The following is an 18,318-nucleotide window of genomic DNA, read 5'->3' as shown; positions in this document are numbered from 1 at the left end:
GCACTGCAAATTGTCACAGTTGTGACCTCCCTTTCCTATTCCTAAGGCGATGGGAAACTCACAAATGTGCTTTTCATAGAATGGTTTGGTTTGGAGGGACCTTAAAGCTCATCCAGCTCCAACCCCTGCCATGGGCAGGGACACCTTCCACTCGAGCAGCTTGCTCCAAGCCCCTGTGTCCAACCTGGCCTTGAACACTGCCAGGGATGGGGCAGCCACAGCTTCTCTGGGCACCCTGTGCCAGCGCCTCAGCACCCTCACAGGGAAGAGCTTCTGCCTCGTATCCAACCTAAACCTCCCTTGTTTCAGTTTGAACCCATCAGCCCTTGTCCTGTCACTGCAGTCCCTGATGAAAAGCACCTCTCCAGCATCCTTGTAGCCCCCTTCAGACACTGAAGGTCTCCATGCAGCCTTCTCTTCTCCAGGCTGAACAGCCCCAATTTTTTAGGCTTCAAAAATCCTTCTTTGAATCTTAACCCTTCAAGAACTCTTACAAGCTCTGTCAAGCCATGATTGCAAAGCCTTCAAACGCCCATATTCCAGAGCAAGCTGAGATTTATGCTGCTTCTTCCCATGGAGAGACAGCACTTGTAAGGTTAATCTGCCAGCATCAACTTGTCCAAAGCTCCATAATCAGGCAAAGCATGATTATGGAGCTGTACATCATTAGTACATAATGGCTTTTAAATGACTGAGATTCAATTAAAACCTGATGGCAGAGGATCCAAAGTAAATAAGAGACAACTGACCCACTGGTGAATGACTCTTCTATCAGTCGGCTTGGATGAGGAGAGCAGGAGCTTGGGGCTGGCCAGAAACAGTAGAAACACAGTCATGAAATGGGTATCAGTGCTGCTGTTCCTGTAGGGCACGCAGTGCTGGGGTGCCAGCTGGGCGGAGGTGTGGGCTTCCAGCCCCAGCCTCTGAGCTGGAGCACGTCAGGCAGTTTGGGCTCCTGTGGGGGGTGAGTTCTGCTCTTTGTTGTTTCCTGCTGTTTTGTGTTGGTTTCCTCGAGCACGGTTCAAAGCTTTGGTACGATTGCCAGCAAACATGCATGCCAGCAGTCGTTCCGAGCAGGATGGAACAGCCTGTGATGCAGTGTGGTTGGTTTGGGATGCGTGGCAGTTGGTTTGTTTCCCTCCTCTGGGCTTTGCTGCCGGTTTGATAACGTCAGACTGGTGGCTTCCAGACAGAATTCCACTTTGCTTTCGGTTTGCTTTCCTTGTGAGTGTGTTTTCCGGCTCTTTTAAACAAAGCTTCATAAATCAACATTGATGTCGTTGTGGAGATGTTTTCCATGGTCCCCTTTGGATGCCAGAGGTGCTCTGTGCCCAGGGACAGCCCTGCCAATGGGTTTCCCTATGGATGTGCTGGGGAAAGAGCTCCCTCTAACAGCATGTCTACAGAAGCAGAGGCTGCAGGAGGCTTTGGGAGTCACCAGCCCTGCAGCTCTTTGGATTGCCAGCTCTGAAGATGGTTATTGCCCTTCCAGCTTTGCCAGTGTTCCTTACTTTGCAGCTCTGGTTTCACTTAATGGCTGCATCCTTGCCATCGAATGAGATGGGACTTGGATATCTGTTGCTACTATGGCCCAGGGAGATGATTATGAACTTCTGGCTTGTGCCATTATCTCTGGCTGGTTCATAATCAATGCCACTGTGCTGTCAGTGACATTTGAGGTGGGAAAAGCATAAGGTAGGGAAATCTCTGGAGGAAAAGCAGGGAATGAAGAAGTAAACAACAGAAGATGGGTATAGATCATCCAGATCTGCCAGCAGTGTTGAATTTGAACAGTTCCCATTGCTATTTATGCCCTATGCCAGGCTTGTTGGTGCAAGATCTGTGCCTCAGAGCAAGCCTTATTTCTCACCTCAGGTGACTTCTCACGTGTTTCAGAAATGTACATTTTGACGGAACAAATCTTATCTTTTCCCCTCAAAGGAGCAGTTTCAAAACAAAGCCTCTGTGAAGCTTTCTTCAAATACCCAACAGTTTATGTGCACTGTCCAAAGCAACCCCTGTGAGTCTGAGGTGTGGCAGGTCCCTGAACTTCCAGACTGATAACTTCTTGAGGGAAGACCTTGGCCTTCCCTCTGTGAGATTTCTCTTACTGTTTTCATTCAGATGCCCAAACCACCGGTTACCCTTGAGCTCTGCCGGGCTGCAGTGTGTGGGGGCTGTGCTCAGGTGTTGCAAGCACAAGATCAAAATGTAGACTGTTCCAGCACAAACCTGTGACAATGCTGGCTGTGACAGCAGTCTGTGCAGAGGGGAGCTTGGGGAAGCTTGTGTGCTGATGCTCTCTTCTGGATTGTCGTGGTTTAAGCCCAGATAACCCAGAACCAGGCAGCCGCTCGCTCACTCCCCCTGCTTTTTTCTCCCCACTTCTGGAGGGATGGGAAGAGAATGGAAAGAATGTAACTCCCAACGGTTGAGATCAGAACAGCCGAGTAACTAAGGTATAACACAAATCACTACTGCTACCACCAATAATGATAAGGGAAATAACAAGGGAAGAGAATACAACCGAGCAGTGATCTAACCCTTCCGAGTAACTGCCCCCAGTTTATATACTGCACATGACATGCTGTGGTATGGAATACCTCTCTGGCTAGTTTGGGTCAGGTGTCCTGTCTCTGCTTCCTCCCGGCTTCCCCTCGTCCCTGGCAGAGCATGAGGCTCACAAAGTCCTTCATCAGACTAAACATCACTGAGCAGCAACTAAAACCATCGGTGTTATCAGCACTGTTCCCAGGCTGAAAGTCAAAAACACAGCACTGCACCAGCTACTAAGAAGGAGAAAAATGACTGCTACTGCTGAACCAAGGACATGGATAAAATCAAGAAGGCATTTTTCTGGTTGGCACTGTAGTGGCTGGAGGCTGACATCAGCCCTGGGTGCGAGGTCTCCTCCAGCTCTGAACACAATGGAATACCCTGATGGTGTGGATTGCCTTTGCCTTGAGCTGGCCAGGGCTAGCTGAGACTGAGAGATGTGTTAGGACTAGTGGTCTGACTCTCCTTTCCTCCTGTTTCCTTCCCTTGCAGTGTGTTACTTGCTGAAGAGCAACATCAGCCCAGACCTGTGCAATGAAGACGGATTAACTGCACTGCATCAGGTGAGGAGGAGGAGGACACAGGTCCCTGCTGCTCCTATTGTGTACCTTCTCACTGTCCTCTGAGCAGACCCGCAGGGTAAAAGGAGAGAGCTCTTGGGTTTCATTGTTTTGCTCAGTCACAGCAGTGAAACTTCACTGTGTTGTGCTGGTGATGCCGTTTCCTGGGGAGCAAAGTGAGATTAGACCCTGCTGCTGCTATATCCCAGACTTTGTTCGATCGTAATAAATGCTCAGGAAGCAGGGCTGGATTTCAGACATGAACATTTCTCCCACCCTTTAGTTCTTGCAGGGCTGGGTTATAAACTCTCAAAGCAGATTGGCTCACATTTAGAGACTTTGGCAACTGATGAGTTTTGAAACTGGTTTAAATAAGTGATGCCCAGGGTGCTTGGAGAGCTGGCTGATGACCTCTGTAGGCTCAGGGACTCCCCAAAGTCTGTGTATCAGCAGTAAAATACAGACTTGCTGTAGTGGTGTGTGTCTGTCCTTCCTCAGGGCTCTCCACTGATCCCATAAGGGTTGTTCTGGTCTTCTTAAGGCCCCCATCCCCACCCCTCCTCATGTGTCCTCATTCTCAGTAGCTGCAGAAGGCCCATGGGACTTGCTGTGCCCAGAACAGCCACCTCCACTGCCATTGGAAATAGAAGCGCAGCTGTCACACTTGCTCTGAGTGCAGGACAGGGACTCACGGGTTTCTTGCCATTTGTCCCTTCTGTAAATGCTCCTGTGAACTCTGGGTTTTGAATTCTTCTGCAAGTCACTTGCTCTCTTCAAAGCTGGATGGATGTTTGCTTAAAAATGCAAACTGGCTTCTGGAAGAATAAAAGTTCCCCACCACCAGCACCACCTCTCCTAAGAGATGTTGTTCTGCATATGGAGAAATGCTGACAGCCTCATCACTTTCCCCTCTAGGTACTGAATCCATGGAGAATCACACCTTGCCCACTGAACATTAAGTTATTGTAAAGGTGCATTTGGGAGCTGAGGTGGGGATTTTGCATCCACAAGAATTAACTGAATCGCTGAAGAGAGGGAAGCTCCTAAGTGAACATTATTGCCCATAAGCAGTTGCTTCCACTGAAAGATGCAGTTATACTCCTGTGGTAACTTGGCTGTGTAACAGGCATGATTTTAACCTCACCTCCATATCCAAATAGAAATGCATATTCTAAGAAATAGAAATACATAAAGGGTCCTTGACACTCAGCTACAAAAATGCTTGTTGTGGATTGTAATTCAGCCCCAGGACAAGCCCATCCTGCAGTGCTGAGCTGTGAGTCTGCTGTGGGGGTCTGCAGTAATGTGTAGGCCACAAACAGGCTCCTTGCAGAAGAGTTAATCTTATTTTAGTGTCTTTAGCATACTCACTTCATGTCAAGAAGTGAGCGCAAGATGGATCAGAAAGCAGATTCCATCTTCCCTGAAGGAGAGCGACTGAGCTCCTCTTTGCTGGCTGCCCCTGGGACTGTGGTGTAGATGCATCAAGGATGCTGATTTATTTCAGGAAATAAAAGTTGCCCTTTGAAGTACCTCATAATCTGAGAATCCAACTGACATCTCTTGAGATAACCATGGTAGGTAGTGTGAGCTGCTGAGAAGATATTTACTCATCACATGCCAGTGTGTGGAATTTTCCCTAAGAAAAGGGAATGTCAGCTTGTCAGTTCATCCCTTGGTATGTGGTTATACTGGTTATGGTGAATTTCTGCTATGTTTGCTCCTGAATATGGAAGACCTAGCCGAAACAGAAGCTGTGTGCACATTTGCACACATTTATTGGTTCTGTCCCCAAACCAGAAGGCCCTGTAAAACACCAGTGACCTTCAGTGTGCTCAGCATAGGTGCTCTGCATGGTACCTTTCTCACCACTTGTGCTCGATTTGGTGTTTAACTGTTGGAGATGCTTGTTGCCAAGCACTGCAGGTTGCCATGTCTGGGTGCCCTGGTATAAGTGAGCAGGTGTGCGCCCTTATCTTCCCGAGGTTTAAAAAACCCTATCTGTCTGTACCTCTTCCTCACCAGTGCTGCATAGATAACTATGAAGAGATAGTCAAGCTTCTCCTAAGCCACGGGGCCAATGTCAATGCGAAGGACAACGAGCTGTGGACTCCATTGCATGCAGCAGCTACATGTGGTCATATCAACTTGGTGAAGATCCTCATCCAGCAGTAGGTGGCTTTTCTGTGTCTGTCCCTTTCTACAGATCTGATTCTACCCACAGCTTCTGTGGATGGAAACCGAGACTGCTTAGTGCCTTGCCAGATTGCAGCAGTGGTGATTATTCCGTGCTTTCAAGCTATTCATTGGACTCCTTCCTGCTTGGGGGAAAAGAGGGTGGAGGAGGAAGAGCAGAAAGGTTGAGGACACACAGTAAAACCCTAGGTGACTTGACTTTGTTTCATGAAGCTTCTGGAGACTGGGCCAAAATTTGCCACAGTTGACCTGTATTCTGCTGTGCCTGTGTTTCTGCTTGTTGAACCATGCTGGATAGGTAGAAATAGGAGCAGGCAGCAGAATGCACCCTCAAGCTCTTAAACACGACTTCAGGTCTTCCAGCTGTAGTCAGAGAGACACTGAGGTAGGAGAGCAGCATGTTTGCGTAGCTCAAAATCTTGAGTGAACTTTGTGACCTGTCTTACTGGCTCTTCATTAGTAACCTGTTAGCTTCTTGTAATGCTTGTTTCCCAGGGTGTGGACATGAGGTTTTTGCATTGGACCTTCCACTTGACTTGACCAAAGCCTCAAACCTCTTCTAGGCCTGCCAGTAAAGAGGAAGAAACCAGATGTGCTTTGAGCTGTACCATGCCCAGCATTTAATGGGCACCTGCTGTGACTCCTGCCCGGAGCAGGTAGTCCTGGCTCTGTAATGGAGCCCTCTCCCCCATTTCCTGGAGTGGTGGTGTAGAGAGCAGAGTGTTAACCCACTGCCTTGCACAGCAGTGCCTGCTGCTCCTCCCTTGCAAAGGGAGACTTTTCCCTGTGATGCTGTCATTAGGGACACTGGCATTGACAATTTGCCCCTTCTTTGGCAGTATAATGATGGAAGTGGAGCAGAGGATGCCAACAGTCATCCCTTGGAGGATGTTCCTACTTGGGTTAGACAATTTTTGAATGGGGGGCATAAAACCAGAGGAAATAAATGTGGAACAACACAGTGCATTCCTGAGTCTTGAATGAAGATAAGGGAGTGTCACGGGGGTGGCTGACAGGTGAGGAACTAGAGCTTATGGACTTAATTGTTGTAGGCTGCCCTGTATTGAGTAGTTGCCATCAAATTCAGGCTCTGGTAGCCTAATGTCATGATCCCAAGCTCAGAAACAGTCTTCCCTGGGCCTTTTGAGGAATGGGGGAGATTTAATTTGTTTTGCTACAACCAAAGTTGTCCTTGGTGGCATTTGGGCAACTATTAAACCCCAGTTAGTTTTTCCTAAGCATTTATCCCAGTGTTTGGCATTGTCTGCTCTAGGATGTCTGAGGTCCTTTCTTGTGTAACTCAGTTCTGTCCTTGCAGTGGAGCAGACTTGCTGGCAGTGAATGCTGATGGCAATATGCCGTACGACCTCTGTGAAGATGAGCCAACTCTGGATGTCATTGAGACTTGCATGGCCTACCAAGGTAAGGAGACTGAGTTCATGTAAATACAAAAATGGGTCAATGAAGTACTAAAAATTACCTTGTTTCTCAGCTCATGATTTGCCTCTAGAGAAAAGCAGGATGCTGCTGCCTGGCACAATTTCTTAAGCCTGACTCCATCTCGTTTCTCTGATTCCTAAATAATGATGAGGGTGAAGGACAGTGGACAGTCCCCTCACCTACAAAGCCTCTGAAAACGATGTGAGGTCACATCAACCAGGAATCATAAATCTAATTCTTCTTAAGCAGTAGAGGGACAGGCCTTTCCAACTCTCCTCTCTCTAACTGGAATTTTAACAGGGATTACACAGGAAAGAATCAATGAGATGCGGGCTGCTCCGGAGCAGGTCATGATCTGTGACATTCATGACATACTTGCGACGGGACAGGACCTGAACAGGACTGATGCCCAAGGTGCCACACTGGTGAGTAAAACTCTGGCGGCTTCACTTTTGCCTTCCTTCAGCCTGGAGGCTACGAAACCTGCCCTGTGGCAGGAGCTACACAAAATCAACATGTGCAGGTCACTGGGAGGAGTGAGGAAGCTGTTTGGATCTTGTTCCATGCTTTAGTTTATTGTCACATAGCTGTCCATGAGTACAGCTGGCATAACCTAGTGTCTAACCCTGCGCTTCTTGAAGCAAATCCCTTGTCTATGTGAGCTCTGCCAGTTGTGCAGCAGCTCAGGTCCCACAGCAAGGGTCCTGTCTGACAGTGGCCGATAGCAGCAGCTTCGAAAAAAAGGTGCAAGAAATCCCACAGTGAGGAGTTGCAGACTGCAGCACTCGTACTTAACCCGTGGGGAGATAGGACTGAAAGATGTTCCGGTGACCTCTTGCTTCTCACTAGTCGTGTAGTCTGATCTGACTCCTGTGGAGCAGACGTGAGCCCTCTGGTTTTCGTGAGAGCAGGATCTGGTGTTGGGCAATCTGAAGACTTTCTGCCTCTTCTTTCTGCTTTGCACAGCATCTGCCTCATGCACAGTTGGTGGACTGCGATGTTTATTCATATAGGATGGCACCTGTCCCTGGGCAAGGAGAGTGACCAGGACAAACGTACCGCAGAAAGCAAGCTGGCATCTGATTTGACTGGATGCTGTCATCCAGGGACCAAGAATCTGAACAATCCTAGTCCTGTTCCCTCCTTTTTCAGCTGAAAAAGTGTCTCTTAAATCCTTGCTTATGGAAGTCCCAACCCAGGGAAAGTTCAGTAGTGCTACCGTATGTGTTCGGACTTGCATGCAGCCTTCGTCATTTGATACTTGGGTGCAGACATAACTGATACACAGACCACATGTGAACATCTGCTTGATGGTCAGACTATGGCAGTGTATTCAGGTTTCTTAATCGAAATTGTCACCTGTAGCATATACCAGAAGTGTAAGGGGAGCACAGGCTCATTCCAAGATAAACTTGGATGACTGAAGCTTTTTTCCCAGCGTATTTTTTAGCATGCTTTCCCCTTTAACAAGGATTATATACATAAATTTAAGCAGACCTCTTGGCCTCCCTTTTAATATCACCCCCAAATGATTCCTTGTTAATTCATGTGGCCTCTAGAGGGTATGACCCAGTGCTATAGAATTTATGTAGAAATTAATTGAATTACAGTAAGCATCACAGTTCATCTCCACTCAAGGGTTCAGCTTTGGGTGGTGGGATCCACAGGGGAATTCTTGAGAAGAAGCTTTCGTTCTCCTCTTCAGCATGGCTGAAGCAGGATGGGTGCTGACTGGAGTTCAGATTAAGGCTTAGGTTAGTATTTTGCTCAGAGATGCAACAGCAGACCACAGTTATGAAAACCATCAGAGACATGAAGTGTTGTGGGGGACTAAAGGAGTCTGTTATTGGTGTCTCCAAAGTGGTGGTTGTAGCTGGAAGCCAATATCTGAAAAATCGTATTTCATTAAGTAAAAGTAGCCAAGGATTAAAATGGATTTGGTTTTGAAATGGTGAAAATAATTATAGTGTGAGTGGAAGCGCAATTGCACAGAGAGAATCGGGACCAAAGCAGGCTGAAAATGTGATAAAAAAAATGACATCTATGGAACTTAAATGGGGCAGAGGAGACGTTCCTCTGCCATGAGAAATGCAGTTTACAGTGGGTGATGTTCCCCATTGCAGGCTTGCATTTTAATGGTGCTGTTTCCTTACAAATTGGGCAGCATTTAAAAGTCCATGTTTAATGCAGGTAATACTGAGTTTTAGTAACAGGAACAACCTGCTTTTGATCTGATGGCATCTGCCAAATGTGGAATGTGCTGCCTGTCCAGATCTAGACACAGACGTTATCCAAGAAATTCCACTGAAACTTGGTGTATAAAACCATTCGTGGTCCTTGCAGGTGGTTCATGCTCTGTTCCTTATCTCCTAGCTGCATATAGCTGCAGCCAATGGTTATCTGCATGCAGCTGAAGTCCTCCTTGACCAGGGGGCAAGCTTGGATATTAAGGACTGGGACGGCTGGGAACCTCTTCATGCTGCTGCTTTCTGGGGACAGGTAATGATTTTGTGGCAAGTGTCATGTATAAGGGTAATGTTTCTTTTTGCCTGGGCAAGCTATAAAGTACTCTGCACGGAGAAGAAACCTGTACTAGGGCTGCACTCTCTGGACAGCATCAGATGAGGTCCTTGGGGTGCCGAAAAGAACCTGCTGCTGAGAAAGTTCAGGGGAAGTATGTCCATGCAGTGGCCATACATGTGGGGAAGTATGTCCATACATGTGCCAGAATAATGTGAGGCGAGCTGAGCATGCAGGCCATTGCTTTTTATCTTATTCCAACTTTTCAGCTTTGAGAAAGAAAGTGATTGCCTAAAATACCTCTATCAGCTTGGCTTTCTTTTCCTTCCTTTAGATGCAGATGGCTGAGTTGCTTGTGTCCCATGGGGCCAGTTTGAGTGCCAGGACATCTTTGGATGAGATGCCAATAGGTGAGTTTATTAAGCTTAAAAAAAAAAGGCAAAAAAGACAAAAAAGCCCTTTTCCCCCTGAGCATGCTGGAGTCTTCACATGGTGCTTTCAGAAGCATGAATGTAATTTTCCAGGTGTCTTTAGAATCAAAGTTGCTGTTATTTAAGTGGGACCGAAGTTTTAAGGCACCTACTCTGGTCCTTCTGAAAATGCTTCTTTCTGCTCATAAACCCAAAAGAGAATGCATTTCTCAAGCACCAAGTCTTTCTCCCATGTGTTTCCACTCATGTTATCCCTCTGTACCTGTGCTAGGTACAGGTACCTGCTCTTCCATTGCAGTCTTTGATCTGAGCAGCTGTTGAGTGCAGCCCTAATACTTGGGTGTCTAACTTTGCCTTGGTGCAGTGAAGTGTGCTAAGCTCTGAGGGGTTGGAGAGGAAGGGGAAAGCACACACAGGTGTTGGAACAGATTGGAAGTACAAATGCTAGCATCTGGCCTTGTGTATTGTGACCTTGTGCTAGTTTTGCTTTTTGAGTCTTTATTGAAAAATCTGTGTATCTCATTTGGAAGGTTGGAAGTCCTTGTCTTCTGTCCTGCTCTGGTTTAGGTTTTTTTTTTTGTTGTTGTTTTGGAGGCTTAAGTAAAAAAGTGCTGTATTCAGGGGAACTGCACTCTGTTAATTACAGAAATTTCTTGTACTCCCATCCTGAAGCATTGGTACAGTGGTGAACTCACATGTTTCATGGGTAAAGGCACAACATCCTGTAGGAATGGGACAAATGATCCAGCTGAATAGCTGGATCATTGCAAAGCTGAGCCCCTGTCACAATCAGCAGCTCTTGTTTTCTGCTCCTGTTAAGGTGTCCAAGCCATTCTGTCTTGCCTAATTTGTTTAGAAAATAATGTGCTTAAGCATATTCTGCTTAAATTTCCCTTCTCTTCCTTCTAGCATTTGTAGTTGTATATACTAGAAAGGCAGACCAGTGTTAATGGTACCACATTTGAACTGTCTGATTAACAACTTGGTTTGTGTGTGCCATAGATCTGTGTGAAGAGGAGGAATTCAAAGTATTACTTCTGGAGCTGAAACACAAACATGATGTGATCATGAAGTCTCAGATGAGGCATAAATCCTCCCTGAGTCGAAGGACATCCAGCACTGGCAGCCGGGGGTAAGTGTGTTGTATCCCACAGGGTACCGAGGGCAGCAGCTTGGCCACCCAGATGTGACTCCAGAACACCCTGGGGTCGGTGAGAGAAAAACTTGTCTGTCCTTCCTGAATGAACTCTGAAAGGCAGAAGCTGACTTTGGTTGCTGAGGGCAGAGCTCCTTTGAGGGGGGGTTCTTTCACTAGAAAGAGGTGTTATTTCTTGGGGGAAAATGGCTTTGCACTGTCGTGGTTTAAGAACTGCTCCAAGCAGAGGAGCAAGTGGTGAGAATTTACCCTGTTAAACTACTGATACTGGTGTAGGAGAATCAGTGCTTCACATGGATTAACTTGAGCTTCTCAATAATATGTCTCGTGGCCAAGATCTGTGCTCAGATACAGGTTTTTAGAAGATGTTTACTAGACACCAAAGCAGTCCTGCAGACCACAAGCTCTCTAAAGAACTCGTGGCCTGTTTCCCTCTACATTTCCTCCACTGGTTGCAGAGTAGATCATTGGGTGAGCTGTCTCAGATCAAACACAAATTTGCAATTACTACTTTAAAGCTCCTTAAAATTCCTCCCACTTTTAATATCCACACCAGTGCCTTTGCTTTGCGTGGGTGCCAGGAAGCTAACTTCACATTCCACTGCAGTGGAAGAGGCTGTAAAGCATGAGGAGGTGGTGAGAAGATCTATGGGGTAAGAGGAACTGTCATGTCCTGCTCACGGCTTCGATGCCCCTCTCCCCTGTCCCACAGGAAGGTGGTGAGGAGGGCCAGCCTTTCGGACCGAACAAACCTTTACAGGAAGGAATGTGAGAAAGAGGCCATTGTCTGGCAGCAACTGGGGGCAGCAGAAGAAGGAAGAAACTCGAGCCTAATTGGAGAAATTGGGGAGATTCGGCCTGACCAGGAGAATACAGACCCTGTAAGGAATCTCTTCTCTATTCTGGGAGTCACCAAGGAGGGCAGGGAGCACAGGTTCAGTAGCAGTGAGTGCCCTGGGATTGGAGGTGGCTGAAAAATCTGTAAATCTCATCCATCAGATGTAAGCTGAAGACCAAATCCTCATTTGGGATGAACTGGCACAGCCCATTAAAAGTGGAAAGATGGTGCTGGATTTACAGCTGTCTGGTTTTGAGATAAGGCCCTAGGGAACCTGGAAGTTCAGGAAAAATGCCGTGTGCATTTCTCTTTATAGGTAACAAACTGGTAATCACAAAAGAACTGTAACCTTGTTCTGCAGTTATTCATTTAATTTGGTTATTGTCATGTTAATTAATATGCTTATTTAACTATATTTGGGTTTTTCCAAAGTGAGTCCTTCTGAGTTAATGTTCCATGTTCCTAGTGGGGAAGCAGCTCCTGGCTGGGGCTCACAGCGTTACAGGGTCCTGTTAAGTGGGTGAATTCAGTGTCTGTGCTGCAGTACCTGTCTGGTGGAAAGGCTGAGTGTGAGCAGGTTTAGGAAGTTGTCACAAGGATTAACTGTGCTAGGGGGGATGGGAGAAGATGCTCTTCTTTCATGTCTTCTTGTTACAGAATTCACTGCTGGAGAACTCTTCCCTCCTTCCGGAGCTAGCAAACAAAAGTACCCAGTGTGACTCTGAAATCCCCCTCCAGAACGGACTCATGGCATCTGCCAGCACTTACCAGTACACCTTTTCCAATGGGGACGTTTGGAGCATGCATGCTGACCCTGAGAGCAATCCAGGCCACATGCTGCCCTACAGCAACCCCGGGCTCCCTGACACGGAGCAGTTCTGGGGTGTCTACAAGGAGCACAACCATCAGACGCTCTCTGAACTGAAGCGGCAGCGGGCTGCAGCCAAACTCCTCAACCACCCTTTCCTCAGCACCCACTTTGGCAGCGGCATGGGAGGTGTTGCCGAGAATGTGGGTGAGGCCAAGTCGCACCTAATCGAACCCAGGACTTCTCCCTACAGCTCCAATGGGACCTCAGTGTATTACACAGTGTCCAGTGGTGATCCACCCCTCTTGAAATTCAAAGCTCCCATGGAGGAAATGGAAGAGAAGGTGCATGGGTGCTGCAGGATTTCCTAGTCTCATCTGCTTCTCACCCCAGAGGAAACAGGGCATGGGTAGGCTGGTTGGATCTATCACAGAGGCCAGGTTGTTTGCATTCCAAAGGGAGAATTTGGTTATGGACATCCTGCCTGTGGCGAGCACGTTCATCTCAAATTGTACTTTACCCTGCCAATTACTTTCATTGCAGTAGAATGAGTAATGCAGGTGGTGCAAGGCTCTTAGGAGAGGAAGGGATGCACACTGATATGATGTAAAAAGAGTTGCCCTACTCTTCCTCCCTAGGGAAGAAGATATGGTGCTCTGCCTCCCTGTCCTTGGGAAGTCATGAGATGCCTTGGAACAAAGAAAGGATCTGAATGAAAATCTTTGCATCGGAGCCTCTTGCTGTTAATCACCAAGGAAGGTGACAGTTCAGACCTGAGTGTTCACTTCTGGGTGATGCATATATCCTGGAGGAGAGATCAACCCCAGCATGGGTTTGCAGGAAAGGACAGAGCTGTGTTCCATACAGCTGGATCCAGCACTTACAGCCTGAGCAATGAGCAAGCACCGGTGCTGCACTTGCTTTAGGAAGTTTGCAAGGTGCTATCTCCTTGCAGTGACAGCTCACCAACAAAAACTGTGCACTGGCTGGGTCCCGTTCTGCTCATCACTGCAGTACGGTCATCACTGCAGACTGCCATCAGGTTTGAAGCAGAACTCTTCCTGAACAGGCTTCACTCCACAGGCTTTGAAACTGATATTGCAATACAGGGCCCTGGCAATAGAATTTTACTGCAATAAAATACTGACAAAGGTCTATATTGGGATAAGCAATTTAAGCTTATTTGTACTATTTAGACTCTTAATTTGTTTAAAACTGAAAAGACTTTTGGTGATCCCACATTCCTGTTGATTCTGTTTGTTTACTCTCTGCTCAGCACAGATACTAGGGGCAGTACGCTTTGTGTTCTGATTTCTTCTGGGTTTCCAGAACCACAGGGCTTGGGAGGGATGAGGAGGAACGGTTTGTGACACTAATCCAGAAGGACCATGAGAGCATTTCTGATCTCCCTAGGGTTACAGCACTTTCGTTAACCTGCAGCCTTTGGCTGATAAATAACTGTTAAAGCATTGCTTTGGTAGTTGAACGCTGCAGCAGGGCACGAGGTTTGTTTCTTTTGGTCTGTTTTCCAGCTCCCATTCTGAAGTCATCAGTAGTGGTTAATAGCTGTCAGAAGAAGACTTAAATGCCTCTGCATAAGGGAGTTGCCTAGCACCATGCAATACTTAGCAAGGTTTCTGCTGTTGAGCAGTTGGCCTGCCAACACCAGTGATTTAGTTTGGTTCATGTGAGCTGTGACAGGCTGCCTGAGGGACACCAGCATGGTATGAGCTGGGGCGCTGGCACCGGCTCAGTTAAGTCTTTACATACCTGGGGAGGTGCGAAGAGAGTGCCCTGGGGAGCACAGCTCTGAGGGACTGGCCACGGTTAACAAGTTGTATCGACAGAATTGACTGAAATCTGCAACCCTTTTTCTGCACAGAGGGGCTGTTGCACACATAACTGCTTGCCTGCATATGTTTTCTTGAGCAGTTCAAATTTCAAGCTCTGAAAACAGATGCCTGTTTGGGTCTCTGTAAATCGTCAGTGGATTACATCCAGCTCACATAGTTGTGCTTCAGCCAGGCAACTGTGAATGCAGCTTCCACCCATCTTCCTTCTAGCTGGCAGCTATTAGACATCGATACTACACTTCACACGTGGGAATCCTCACAGCCTTGCCTTTTTTCTAGACTATACAAAGATGACTTAAGCTGCCAGTGACTGTCAAGGGCTACCCCAGCAAACAGAGCCCATCAGTGGGGCTGGATATATGATGATACAAGGCTCTGGGCTTCTCATTCTCAGCTCCTGGAAGCTGCAGAGGTGCAGGAAACTCTTTTGGACCTGTGAGTTTATTACCAGGCTGACAATTTACTCTTTTGACCCCTAAATTATTCCAGCTGTGATCTTGAGCAAACCAACAATTAATTTTCTATCAGGAGAAAGATATTACAGGTTCTAGATTAGAAAACATCCCCCTAATTGGACATTGTATTGTAATTGTAAAATTGGCTGTAATACAGCTCTTTTGGCTCTGTCACTGTGAGCTAATGGGCTCACTGAAGTCCAGTGGTGTCTGATCAAATGTCATCAATTCTTTGATGATCAATTCTTATTCAGATGAGAGTCAGTAATCAATAACTCTTCCAGGGTATGTTTCACAGCCATGCCACCTATTTGCCACTGGCTTTGGGTTGAAGTTGCATCAGACTGGGACTTGGAAGGCAGTTGAAGAGTGACCTAGTATGGATTCATGCTTATGTGTTGGTGACGCTTGGGATGTAGCAGCCGCTGCCTGTAGGGCACTGGCAGATATGCTCAGGGAAGGAGCTGGCAGTTCGTGCCACGTGCAGAGTTGTTGGTTGTAGGTATGGGATGAGCAATTCTGTGAAGTGGATATTTAACCGGATTTTGGTGAACTATTTTGTAGAGACAAACAGGCTTTTGCGGGAATAACAAGCACACAGATACTCTCATATGTGCATTGTAGGAGCCTACCTCTGGGAACAGGGCTTTTTATTATGAAATTTAGCCGTGTTACAACAGTAGTGGTTTTTTAATATCTCAGTGTTTTAAAGGCTGACCCAGTGGAAAGCTCTGAGGTACATAGCACAAGGCACTTGGCTGTTTCATTCATTAGCATTGCTAAAAAGCTGTAGAAACTAGAAATCATGTTGTAACTGGTGTATCTAGCACATAGAATCACAGAACCAGCTGGGTTGGAAAAGACCTTTAACACATCAAGTCCAACCACTACCCCAGGACTGCCAAGACCACTTGGCTTATTAGAGGAAGACTGGGAGGAAGAGGGGGGAGAGTTATGCTATACTCCATGGCTTTAGGCTCAATAAACATTGAAGTTGCACTTAGATTCAAGATCGGATTAGAGGCCCACTTCTGTTAGCAGTAAGCCAAAGGCTGTAGTTGTTCAAACACAAAGATTAGAATGTGGGTGTATTGCTGGGTCTATTGCAGGCAGAGCTGCACATAACAATAACCCTTCTTGCAAACTCTTGTTTTATGCTGCAGTCACACTGTTTCTAGCAGGCTCACTGGTTAATGAGAGCAGCTTTATTTTCATTTTGAAAGACTTTGTTTTAGATGGAAAATAAAAGGTGTCTCTCAAAATTGTTTTTCTACTTTATTGAGTTCAAACCAATCCCAGAATGTTAAATAAGGGCTGAAGTACCATAATTGGGGTCTGTTTCATGTCAGACCTGGCTCTGTATTTCACATACCAAGTGATGTGATTACTTAGTCTCTGTGGTGCTCCAAAATCATCAAACCCTCCCAGTCTTGGGAATGATGGTGTGATTCTGTACAATCTCAAAGACAGTGGCTGAAGAAACACATGGATGAGGAACGCCTGGTTGGGAAGGAGAAGAGCATTGTAGGGCAATAGCAATAAGGAATAAGTGCTGCAATACTCAGTGGAGGTGGCGAGTTCTGTAGTTTACTGAGCAGTCTTACTTCACAGGGTTGAAGAAGTTACAAGCTCCCAAATGGCATTACAACTTGCTCTGTGTCCTTTTGCTTTAATGTCAGAGCTCTGTTTACCCAAATCTTCTCTGCGGAAACTAAATCAGCAATACCATGAAATAGGAATACCTTAACTGAGATGGCAATAGCACTGGTCTGCAGTGAGCCATAGATGAACTGGTATCCATCTGCTGGAAGGGGTTTTCCCTGCATCTGGATATTTCTGTGCCTTATCATACTTGCTAAAGGTGACTCGGTAGCTGGAAGTCATTGAGGTTTGGGTTGGTTTGTGGTGCCTGTACAGAAGAATGTTTTGCAAGAGAACAGTTCAGAGCATACCAGATTTTGAAGTTTTCATTTGCTTTTTCTGTTTCTTTCATGATAACCTCCTCTCTCTTCCTAAATATACAGAAATTAACTGCACAGGGTCTTCATTCTAATTCACCAAATCACATTGACCTACTTTGTTATAGCAGTTCTCTGCAGGCAGAATCCAGAATACGCTTGTAGCAACAGTCTCGCCTCTTACTACAAAGCACAGCTAATATGTACATTGTTTTGTTTTGTTTTGCCTGTGGCTGTACCACAGAGCTTGTGGTCCCTGGTTGTTCTTCAGCTTTATTCTGCTGTACTCACGTTGGCCAAACTGGCAATGGACTTCCCAGCTCGAGTACTGCTGGATTCTTCAGGCAGCACTTGCCGCACAGTTCTGAACTGGAATATTCTGCTGTATTTCAACCGCTGAAGCAGTTTGAATGGTTGAGGAGACTCCGCTCAAGATCCCTGTTCCCAACCCTACACCAATGCAATTATCTCCACCCGCAGCCGGGACACAGATACGGGTTTTTAACTAGTGCAGGTGCAGCCTCAGCGCTGTCAGCTCTGCGACTTCAGCCGTGAGACTGCAGCGTGCGAGCGGGCTGCGGGAGTGTCAGTGGCCCTGGTGCTGCTGCATGTCTGGGGTAGCCACAGATGACAGCGAGCCCTCTGCAATAATGCGTGATTCCAGTTATCAGTAGTAAACGATGTACCAATAAAACTTGATTACACGTATTTTATGTGAAAAACAAAAATGTAAGAAGTGTACATGATATTAGCAGCTTTGTGTATAAAATGGCATTTTGGCAATCAGAGTCTAATATATTTAAAACTTTTTTTTTTTAAAAAGGATATTTGATATTGTATGGAATTGACACTATTGCTACTGTATGAAGATGGTTTCTTAACATGTTGAAGCAATGCATAAAATCTTAAACTTGATGTAAAACTCATGCCAAAAGGGTATATCTGACAGTATTAGCACCTGACTCCATGTCTTTAATAGATTAATTTTTTTAATTTAAAGATTATATTAAATTCGTTTTAATAATACAGAAACGCCACCGAGTTTTATTTCCTGGGTTTACATTTGGGGACTCTGCTTAAATGTCTGTGCCGCCCCCTCAGCTCCAGGACTTGTCTGGAAGAATAAACCCAGGCAGGGGGTAGGTAGAACATTCAGTTTTCAGCCGGTCGCAGCAGCGTGCGATGGGGGCGAGCAGCAGTGATGGCGCCGGGGCTGCGTGTCCCGGGTCTCGTCCTCTCCGGGACATCAGGCGCTCGTCAGAGCGCTCCAAACAAGGGGTCCTTAGCGGGGGCTGGGCTCGGGGGAAGGCAGAGGGCCCGCAGCACCTGGCGGGTGAAGGGGACCGGGCCCCGCCGGGGCTGCGCGGCCCGGAGGCTGCGGGAACGACCTCGCCGGTGCCGCCGCTTCCCGCGGCCTCAGCGAGCGGGGCCCGAGGGGCGGGGCCAGCTCCGCCGCAGCCAACCGGGGCGCGGGGCAGGGCGCGGAGCCGCCACTGGCGGCGGCGGCGCGGCGCTGTTTGGATTCAAACCCGCTATAAAGCGGCGGC

General features: G+C 47.0%; 1 protein-coding gene across 2 annotated transcripts in view; it reads left to right on the top strand.

Moving 5' to 3' along the window:
- Positions 1–13,739, top strand: part of PPP1R16B (protein phosphatase 1 regulatory subunit 16B) — a 54,726-nt gene extending 40,987 nt beyond the window's left edge. For both annotated transcript variants that reach the window (XM_057414344.1, XM_057414343.1), the window contains exons 3-11: positions 3,049–3,119; positions 5,142–5,287; positions 6,631–6,734; positions 7,053–7,177; positions 9,126–9,251; positions 9,607–9,682; positions 10,706–10,835; positions 11,572–11,740; positions 12,355–13,739. In XM_057414344.1, coding sequence (XP_057270327.1) covers positions 3,049–3,119; positions 5,142–5,287; positions 6,631–6,734; positions 7,053–7,177; positions 9,126–9,251; positions 9,607–9,682; positions 10,706–10,835; positions 11,572–11,740; positions 12,355–12,876 — 1,469 coding nt within the window. In that variant the 3' untranslated portion in view covers positions 12,877–13,739. The remainder of the gene's footprint in view (positions 1–3,048; positions 3,120–5,141; positions 5,288–6,630; positions 6,735–7,052; positions 7,178–9,125; positions 9,252–9,606; positions 9,683–10,705; positions 10,836–11,571; positions 11,741–12,354) is intronic.
- Positions 13,740–18,318: the final 4,579 nt, after the last annotated feature.

Source organism: Pezoporus wallicus, unplaced genomic scaffold, assembly GCF_028554395.1.
Source record: "Pezoporus wallicus isolate ANWC-B61680 ecotype Strahan unplaced genomic scaffold, APGP_CSIRO_Pwel_v1 contig_6631, whole genome shotgun sequence".
Taxonomy (NCBI): domain Eukaryota; kingdom Metazoa; phylum Chordata; class Aves; order Psittaciformes; family Psittacidae; genus Pezoporus; species Pezoporus wallicus.
This window is presented reverse-complemented; position numbering and strand designations above follow the sequence as displayed.